At 40.2% G+C, this 10,445-nt stretch overlaps 1 protein-coding gene across 3 annotated transcripts in view; it reads right to left on the bottom strand.

The window, feature by feature from the left end:
* Nucleotides 1-2,769: 2,769 nt before the first annotated feature.
* The window catches only part of fbxl17 (F-box and leucine-rich repeat protein 17), a 223,210-nt gene continuing 215,534 nt past the window's right edge, over nucleotides 2,770-10,445 (bottom strand). For all 3 annotated transcript variants that reach the window (XM_083979537.1, XM_083979536.1, XM_083979538.1), the window contains exon 11: nucleotides 2,770-5,182. In XM_083979537.1, coding sequence (XP_083835663.1) covers nucleotides 5,045-5,182 — 138 coding nt within the window. In that variant the 3' untranslated portion in view covers nucleotides 2,770-5,044. The remainder of the gene's footprint in view (nucleotides 5,183-10,445) is intronic.

Below are 10,445 nucleotides of genomic sequence, written 5' to 3'. Positions count from 1 at the left end.
TCAGACTATGGTTTGGGCACCACCATTGGCTGGATCAACAAGTAACTGCATGTCGTATTGACTCAAGCCCCCCAGCTCTGGTGCTGATGCTTTACAAACAGACTCTGACATACTTGGTTTCTTGTCACCGCACAAGTTCATGAGAAGGGTGGATTGCCAGTTTCTAAAACAAAGCCTTCATCAAGAGTATAGGTGCACTGCATCAATTCTCGTGAGGAAGTTCAAAAGAGCCGCTACCTTTTCAGTTGAGGACATCCGTCAATGTCAGCTATGATTAGGTCTTGAAAAACACTAATTTTCTGGGTAAGACTGGACTAACGTCCTTGCAGGTCCAACATGACAAATGTCCTGTATGGTCAGTGTCAATTCTTATCAACTCCTCATTAAAAATGTAATGACCACATGAATATTTACCAAGTTTAATTACTGCACTCTATTGCTATTCTGCCGCGCTCTGCACTCTCTTTTCCTTTCCGGAGGGCAGTCTCTCATCCAAGTGCTGGCCGAACGCCTCCCTCCACCTTGATGAATATTGCAGAAGTCCAAGGAGTGTAAGCCATTGATGGAATCCACCTCAATCAGCAGGAGAATCGATGGCATACACTCACATTTGCAAAGGCGCTAATTGGCAGGCAGTAAAATTCCGCAAGCTGCATAATTTACCCAAGAGAGAGGTGGGGGCAAAGTGATGCAGGGAGATCAGCTCATTTGTACTAGATATATTAGAAAAAAACTGTCATTTTGAAATCAGAAACCCTTCACCAGATGCAAAGGAGACCAAGCCAAAGGCCAAATTATTAATGTCTCTGCTTGTCAAGCTATTGAAGGAGAGTTTTTCTAACTAGAGAAAATGTCTTCACTGAAGGACAGTCTTTCGACCTGGAGTGGCAATACCAGTCTCCCCCCACCTTTTACCTTCACCATGCTGACATACTATGCGTTATTTGCTGATATACTGTGGCCAACATAAACAACATCCAGAAATACAACTGGGAGACATCATTTACTAAATATTTCCTTCTTTTGTGTCTTATGGACAGGTGATGGAGCAAGGACAGGTGTGGGGCAAGGAAATTGTGCTAAGGAAGTGAGAACAGAAACAAGAGCAGAGGAGAAGAAGAGTGAGATATGTGGCTGATACTATATAGACACAGTGCAGGTCTCAAAGGAAATCACCCTTTGAGTCCCTCACGGACTTCCAGGTCAAAACCACTTTGTCCAGAAATCAGCTGGAGAGAAGCACAAAACAGTCTCTATGGTAGCGCCACAGTGGTGCACTTCAGGGTTAGGTGAAGACCCTCGAGAACTAGTGACAATCCACTAGTCAGAAGTCATGATCTAGTGAGTCATGTTGACTTAGTGGTTAAGTCACATATCAGATATTGGCATCTTCTGTGGTTTGATTCTTGCCAGAGACTTTCTCACTTTGCTTCTTGCCAGTATCTACACTGTTACCATCCAATAAAAGCGAAATTCAAGATTTAAGTGAAATACCGATCATCTTACGAGAATTGCTCCAATTTTTTCAGTTTTTCCTGTGCAAAGTTTGGCATTTTTAGTCAAACAAACAACAGTTCTTAGAAAATCTCAGAGAAAGTCACACATAGGCTTTTAACTGCGTTGTATTTAACAACTGTGCTTTTTTTCAGCAGCTGTAACATTTTAATCCCCATGTTGTGAGTGAATGATGCTCAGATGGTTACAGTGGGTGGACATGATATAATGAACACCTGTGAAATCTATTGCAATCCAAGACAATAGCCCATTACTTTGACAAATACTACCTTGTGAAGTTGATATTATAAGACTGATCTCAGAGCTGTGTCTTTTCAGTATAATGCATTCTGGTGCAATACCTCAAATTACAGCCTTACAACACGCCACAGTTTTATAACAGTCTGGGGAAAACTTTGAAATTAGAAGCTCATAAAAATGACTAGATATACTGTAGTACGGCAACAGTAGGTGGTTGTGAGATAGGCTAGCACAGGTCTTGGTTTCTCCATGAGCATCTGATGGATTTTTAGAAATGCAAAGTTCCAAAAACGGACCCTGGTAAAGTGTTTTAATGCTGATACTCAAAGGTTTGCACCCCCTCAAAAAATGATAATCCAAATCGACACTAAGACATTTGGTGGGCAAAAATTGGATAACAGCTTTAAAGACACATGTGCGGGAATTATAACAGTACATTAATGTAGCCTGGGAAGAATCCATATCTGTGTTTACACATGTATTTAGAAACTTGCTGATAAAAAACAGAGCTCCTTGACTGAATTGTGCTTTGCACTGACACAAATTGTGTTGACAACAGTAAGAATGTATCTGAGAAGAACCAACCTTTGCATCCTGTTTGATGCTATCTCCTGTGTTTGATCGCCAGACATGAAACAGCACAAACACATTGAACAGTAAAACAGGCACTTGAAAGGGACAATATTGTCAAAGACTGGCAACATATTGAGTGACAGCTTTTTAGCTCTTTGAGGCCTCTGCTGTCTTGCTTGGCAGCAGGCTGATGTCTCCTGACTTTGTCTCAGATGTGAAGCTCCTGTGATTGTGACAACAGTTGTAACCTTGAAATCACAAGTGTACCTACATGGAAATGCAGGTTGATTGTTGTGTCATGGTGCTGAATAGAAAAGACATTATCAATTCATGGAAATCTGTGGAAAACATCTTTATTTCTAACAATACAGAGTCCTCGGTATATCATACTGTACTTGCGCATTCCAAGGCCTTTGGCTGTGATGGAAAACATGCTGGTATCCTTATTTGCATTTAACCTGAGAATACAGATGCAATCTGTGTTAGATTTAAATTTTCATCATGTCAACCATTATAGTCATGGTGATCTTCGTGTTGAAATGTAACCGATCTGATAAAAAATTTTGGGGGGAAAAAACACTAGTAAAAAAATGTTTAAGCAGTCCACACATGTAAAATGAACGAAAAAGTGATTCCAATGTCATCATGAATATTCTTCTCCTGCCTCAATTCCACACATACAAAAGGAAAAGAGAAAAAAAGCTTTAAGTAGTAGTGTTTTATTCATCTTTATGTAAATCCAGTCATTTACGGTTGCCTTAACAAATCAGGAATCAAGTGTGTCAACATCTAGCAGAGAAGAAAGTGCATATGGGGATTACAAAAGAACAGAAACAGAACAAAACCAGGCCGAGGGAGAAACTCTCCATCAGTTAAAGTCTACAAATCCTGACAAGGGTAAAATGAACGTGTTTTTAATTGTCTTTATATTCTGTAGAAAGTTTACAGTTCTACTCAAACCCAAAGCTCAGTAAGCTATTGTTCATATCTGAGTGACAGTGTGTGGAGGCTGAGCCCAGAACTGGTTCACACCATAGAAAAATACCCTGGTTATTTGCATTTTTAACTGTACACTAATGAGTTTCTATAGAATAGATGAAAAAGATCAACTCTCACCTACCAGCTTCTACTGGCCCTGGTTATAGACCCAAGCCAGTTATTTTCGTTACGTCCTACACCACTAAGAAAGATAAATCCCTCATTGCGTTGCTACATAGCTAATGTTACGGGTATATGCTCAAAACCAATATTAGGTTAAGTAAATCCTACACAGTATTTATTTTTATATTTATATTTATATATATTTATGTATATATCAGAACAAATAATGGGATAAGGGTATCTGATAAACACAGAGCAGATAAACATTTATTTATTAAATTCTGGGTCAATTACAGGTTACTAATTGGATGGCAATTACTAACCACTTAAGGCAACATTTCCTCTTACCTGTCATCAAGGTAGTTGTGGTTAATATTCTGATAATGTGACCCAGGATTTTTGGGTAAAGGCAACTTCTATTTCAAGCACTGTTGAAATCATTCTGTGATGACTCAAGGTAATGCTCAGTCAACGGTAAGTCTATGCATGGCAATAAAAGCAGCATTGATCCCGAGTCACACGGATGTTAATTTCCTCTTCCTCCATCATCAGTACTTTATATCCAACTGAAAAAAATAAGGTAAGGTTCTCAATGTAAACATGCACTTTCAGAGTATAATCGCCAGGGTTATGACTGGTTCTGGCCTCAATCTTTCTTCCGTACCATGACAATGTGCATGTTGAGTCACAGCAAAGAGCTCTGTTCTTCAAATGATAAACAATCTCAAATGTACATGAGTCCACAATGCCCCTAACACTGTACTCAACATCCAAAAAACGCAGAAAAGGAAGAAGAAAAAAAAACACCACAGATTTCTCAAAATGCCTCTAGTGTGGTCTGAAGCCCTGGCAGTTCTGACGTCCTCCAGGCTGAAGTGTTCAGATGTTGTCTCCAGATAGTCCAAGTCTCTGTTTTGTCTGGTGTGACCTCACTGCAGCAGTTCAGTTCAGTTCAGAGAGAGTCAACATCTCAGACCGACATGGGCGCGATGCTCTGGGACACCAGTGCCAGTTGGGGCAACAAACCTTTATCAATCTATTTTCATTCAAAATAACTCTGATCCAAACATCACTGTGTGTCTTTGAATGTCTTCAGGGTGCTTTTTTCAAATGTTCAGGACCAGACGGCACCCTTCTCATGCATCAAGGTGATGTGGAGAACTTAATACTCGATTAACTGAGTAAAACTCACTTATAGTAGAAATCAGATAACACTTGTTAGTGCACTGCTTTGGACCAAAACAAACTAGTCACTTACTCTGGTCAAAGAAAGTACACTATATTGTCTGATGTAATCTAACTTATAGCCAGTGATGATGAGGACTACAACTTATGATTGGTAGATGTGTAACATATCACTCAATTATAAAAAACAGGAGGCCCATATTATAGTGATTTTTTTTTTTTTTTTTTTTAATGAACCAGTTGATGGACTGGACCTCAATCTGTGAGTATGTAGCTACATGTTCACATGCATGTTTGAACAGTGGGTGAGAAGCAAACATGACTGAGCTGCAAATATTGTGTGCGTCTGTACACAAAAAATGGCCTGTGTGTAGTTGTGTATGTCTGTGTGCATGTGTACTTGTTTTGTGTTTGTGTGATCCAGCAATAGCTACGAAGTGTTCGACGTGTTGGGGCTCCAGCCCATTTGATAAGCTCTCTCCAGGGTTCTCTTGCAGTCCTGCATCACTGTGCTGAACACGATGTGAGGGTACTGGACCACCAGCCTCTCCACTGTCTCCTCGTTCACCTGGAAAACACACACAAAGACACAGAATTTTAAAGTTACAATATGTAAGAAATCTAAAGCAATTGGCCGTATTTGTAGTTCTTACTGATGTCAGCTTTACAGAACAGTGGAAAGCTTAATTACCTACTCTCCCATGATGACTAAGTCTGACTGTCTGATGATGACGACCATGTGAGCCGCCAAAAGCACAGACACAAGTGAGTAAAGAATGACTACAGCAAGAAAACCTGTTTTACTGTTGATATCAACACCTAAATATCTAAAGACATTGAACCTATCCACCAAGGATACTGTGCAAGTTGGTTCAGTGGTTGTTTGTTGTAGCTATTGGCAATTTACTGGGCAGACCTTTGTTAAAAATGCATTAGTTCACAGCAGAGGTGTATAAAGTACTTGAAAAAAATAACTAAGTAAAAGTAGAATTACCATAACAAAAAACGACTTTGGTAAAAGTAAAAGTCACGCATAAGAAAATTACTTGAGTAAAAGTTTTAAAGTAGCTCACATTAAATGTACTTAAGTATCAAAAGTATCTTGTGAAAAAATATACTTAAGTATCAAAAGTACAAGTACAAGTACAAAGTATTTAGCATAAAAAGAAGCAAAACAACCACTTGTTCTTTTTATTTCACTTTCAGGTGAATAGATGTGGAATGATAAAACCAAAAAACACCTGAACAAACACCAAACATGTAGAGTGAGTGAATCAAGTGTCTTGTGTCTGCCTGAGAACATAACTATAAAGCAAGCGTCTGTCTGTGTACCGTATATGACCATTAGTGGCCCGGGCGTTTAATACGCTAAATCAACTTGGAGCCCAGGCATTTATAAGAACCAGCCAGGCGGGTATTTGCAACAGGCACTCATGCATGGCAGTGGTGCACGGTAAAAACGAAACGTATCAATCGGCGCAGGAGAGTGATCGATCCTGTTACATATTGAGGATCTTTGGAGCCGTCTGCGGCCACAGCTCTCAGCAGCAGCAGCAGCAGCAGCAGGTCGTGGACTCGTGGTGACAGAGACTGTGTGAATGCTTCACTATCGCAGATTCAAATACTAGCCTAGTAATCGCCCGGGCATTTAATTAAACAGGCTTTTACTGAATGAGGTTGGACCCCCGACGGCTTTTAGAGCACATGCGCATTCATTTTATTGGTTATTTTGTCCATAGTCCAGCTCTACATTGACACACTGAGCCTGTCATTATTTGTGTCAACAAAAGTGAAGCACTACATTTCAGAGTCATTCACTCAGTATCAGAAGAGGAGTTTGGGGTTTGATACATTAAAAGGAGAGACCAGCTGAAAGCCATATACATATACCTGAACTAGTGCTGTAGGTTGAAAATAAGTATAAATTACTTTATTTAGCGTCTATTCAAACTCCACTGCCTGTTGATGCCTTATTAAGATAATCACAGACACATACTGGATTGGTCGTGTTCTGTCAAAACTCAAAATGGTGGTGCACTAGACTATCATGAAGGATAGGTCATTTCTTAATAGCATACAGTGTATGCACATACTGTATGCACACATACACACACAAGTGGACCAACGACAATAGGTTCAGCAGCAGAGGACAGCTGAGCTCACCGGGCTAATGAGGCCTTCATGTTCTCAGAGGACTAGGAAGACAAGCAGCTAATGGCCCCACCAGCACTTCTTTGCCAGTCTAACACTCTGTCAGACCATCCCAAAGAGCCAAGGGTGAGAAACCCTGAGAATCTGACAAACAGCAGAGGCACCCTGGAGACCTCGAGGGGTTAACCGCAACCCACCCAGAACCAACCCCCCGCCCACCCGCGAGTGTGACACTTTCCAGGGGAAATGATGTATAAACACTCACACACATGTTGAGCACACAGTCATCCGTTGTTGCCAAAGCAGTGACAAAGTATTTCACAGTTTTGCCCGAGTTCACTGCCTGGGAGCCCGGCGTTGGTTTCTGTGTTTTCTGGAAGGAGACTCACATGGTAAGGGTTCTTTGGCTCTTGCGCAGGTTGTGATCTGTTGCGCTTGTCATTTTCTGTCTAATTCTTTCATTCTCCTCACTGAGCCCAATTTCTTTAAGTGGTGGGTATCAGCAATTAGTTGCCAAGTTGTGAAATTGAGAAAACAATGGAGAGATGGACAAAAAAAAAAAAAATATATATATATATATATATATATATATATATATATATATATATATATATATATATATATATATATATATATATATATATATATATATATATATATATATATATATATATATATATATACAGTATATAGACTATATAACCCTGCAGAATTCAAGTGAAATAAGTTTGCTTGAGCGAACAGACCACAATGCCTCTCGGGTCACATATTGGAAGATGGAAACTCAGCACAGCACCAGTGAATCCAATAAGACTAAAAGGCAACAACAGCCTGTTAGCATTCTCTTTGATTGCCAAGGAAGAAGCAGGGAGCTGAATTCAGGTACGTGATGCCAACACAGAGAGGCTTAACAGACACTTTCTGAATACCAGTGATAAAGAAACAATGAAACAAAATTACAACTGTGGGGTCAACTCCTTCTTATTTTCATCTGCTTTTTGTTTTTCTGATCGGATGCTAAGAGAAAATTCGGAGAATACGTGCCAAAACCAGTCTTGCATCAGTTCTGTTTCCAGTCAGGGTTGAAGAGAAAGACAACAGAGACTGGGAGAAACCTTTGAAATTTGAACTACTATTCCCACACCACAAACACTGGGAAGGTGCATGAAAACTGTGGACAAGAATGAAAATGAAAGAGGGCTATGATCAAAGATTTGCTGTTAAATCTAATGAATTATTATTATTATTAGTTGTAGATAAATCAAACTGAACATGCAATTTCATCAGTAGAGCCAATATATTATACTATAGATATACAGTACATTTCTATTCAACTAATTGTGGTGAGTTTGGATGTAAACTTGATTTATGACCTGAGACTTTGACAGGTTGATGCAACAAAGGGACATTTCCATTGCTGCATCTTCTCAGTGCTTGGTATGGGAACTGACCTATAGGTGTCTGACCTCAGCAATAACTTTAAGTTTTAATTGAGAATTTATCATTGACTGTCTGGTCTGACTGGTCTTGATTCAATTTCAACAATATTAGCAAAGAGTAGATGGGGCCAGATGGGGCTTTCATATATTTCTGTGGGTCTTTATTAGGATGTGGTCGTGGAGAAATGACAGGAAGTGAAACGGGGTTAGGGTCAGCGTCTTAAACTCTAAGCCACAGGGGCGACCCCACACCTGTTTGTTTGTTTTTTTTCGCACAAACACCTGCGGGTTGCCGGCAAAAAAAATGGCCACATGTTGCCTTCACAGAGAACTAAAGCAGGAACAGAGGAGCATCTTAACCAAGGGCTCCAAAATCTGTTAATACAGAGAGGGGTTCAGTTTGTTATGACATATGGCTGAGCCTCATTAGCAGATAAAGTGACAAACCCCTGATTGCCTTCATAACATATTACGCTGTATTCTTGAAAAGAGAATGAAACATCCCCCAGCTCGTTAATCAGGGCTTAATTGCAATTAAAAGAGATCTAAAGAATAGACCTGTCATACTGATGGGAGGCCATAACATTCATTAATGCTAATTTAGTGCGCCTCCACTTGCTGAGCAAACACTGCACACGCAAAATAGCTCCCAATCAAAATGCTGAATCATTTTCCAATTGCCGGTTGCGGCATTGCTAATGTTAAGAGATGCAACACGATCACGTTGATGGAAATCATGAAAAGACTGACTATTCCCCTGCCTTGCTCAGCTGTTGATGATAATACTGTGTTTGCATATTATTCATCCTTTTGTGTGATTTTGTTTAAGTTTGTTTTAGCTGAAATGTTAACAATGTGACATACAACAGGTGCCAAACAACTGGAATTTAAACATGTAATTACTGAAGAGGCAAAAGCCAAACAATATTAAAGAAAAAATATTCCAATATCAATCACAATTTTAAATGGTTACAAAACACTGCACAGAAATTCCCTCTACCTGGTTTGAGATTTATTTGACATCTTTATAACAACTTATTGCCACTGAATAAAGAATCCAGTATTTATACATCATAGCATCCATTAACTCTCCTCCACTGCACTAGCCAGACAGCCACGGTTACTGTACCAAAAACAACAGCCCCCTGTGAAAGAAACCCTATTCTAGTCAGTTCCCAGAGTTCACAGCCACATTTCTCTCTCCAGAACGTGGCTACGTGCCCTTTGCATGGCTCTGTGGTATGTTGAATGAGATGTGATGACATCACCACACCTGCTTGGTATTTGCAGCTCAGAGCTGATGTTAGACATGAAGGTCAGACCAAATGCTGTGGGTAACTTGCTGGCAGAGGGGAGAGTCCTCCGGTTACAGCAGTTGAGCCGCTGATTTCTTCAAACCAGTGATTCAGCTGTTTCTTCCTAGAGTGACATTTTGTTACCGGGCAAAACTGTGCTTAACAATATTTTGTTGCTAAGCAACATAAGCTTAAAAATGCTATCAGAAAACACTGGGGGCTCTGGTGGCTGGAATGGTGCTTTATATGACTCTGGCAGGGAGCTTTTTCTTTTCTCTTCTTTTCTTTTCTTTTCTTTCACCCCATACAGTCCTGATCGAGTGTACTGTACTGTACTGTTCAACCCCTCCTCTAAACCTGCTGCCAAGTCTGTAGAGGAGCCATATGATAGAGCAGATCGCTACCCACTGATGATTCTAATCTTTGAGAAGCATCTGGGAGCGCAGCCACTGCTATCTGGAGCAAGGCCTATACTTATGATATTTTCCCCCATTTTAACTTCAAAGATGCTGTCCTGTAGATCTAAGTGCATTGTAATGCATGCTGACAGGTAATGTGCCGTTGTCAGGGTTTACAAGAGGGTGAGAGAGGGATGAGGGGAAAACAAAAAGATATATGTCTGATATGCCATTCAGCAAAAGGCACCTTTTATTTGAACATGCTGTACAGTAAACATTAATAGTTTATAGGGCTATGTGTGTGTCAGTGAGTGTATGAGTGCTTGACAACTGCTCTTCTACTTTTACACATGACGGCTGAAGGTAAGTCCCCGAGCTGACCTCTGCTCTCTCTGGGAGTACTCTCTTTCTCAACAGAGCCCCTTTTTAAGACTAATCCTCTGATGCAAATGCACTCTATCACCACGTAAAATATACATTTACCGCAAATGCAGGGGCACTCCCCCCCGGGTAAGCGGCACAGTAAAACACGTCGTAAAGATGAATAA

The sequence above is a fragment of the Trachurus trachurus genome (assembly GCF_905171665.1).
Source record: "Trachurus trachurus genome assembly, chromosome: 9".
Classification (NCBI taxonomy): domain Eukaryota; kingdom Metazoa; phylum Chordata; class Actinopteri; order Carangiformes; family Carangidae; genus Trachurus; species Trachurus trachurus.
The sequence above is the reverse complement of the archived record's forward strand: the minus strand, read 5'-3'. Positions and strand labels throughout refer to the sequence as shown.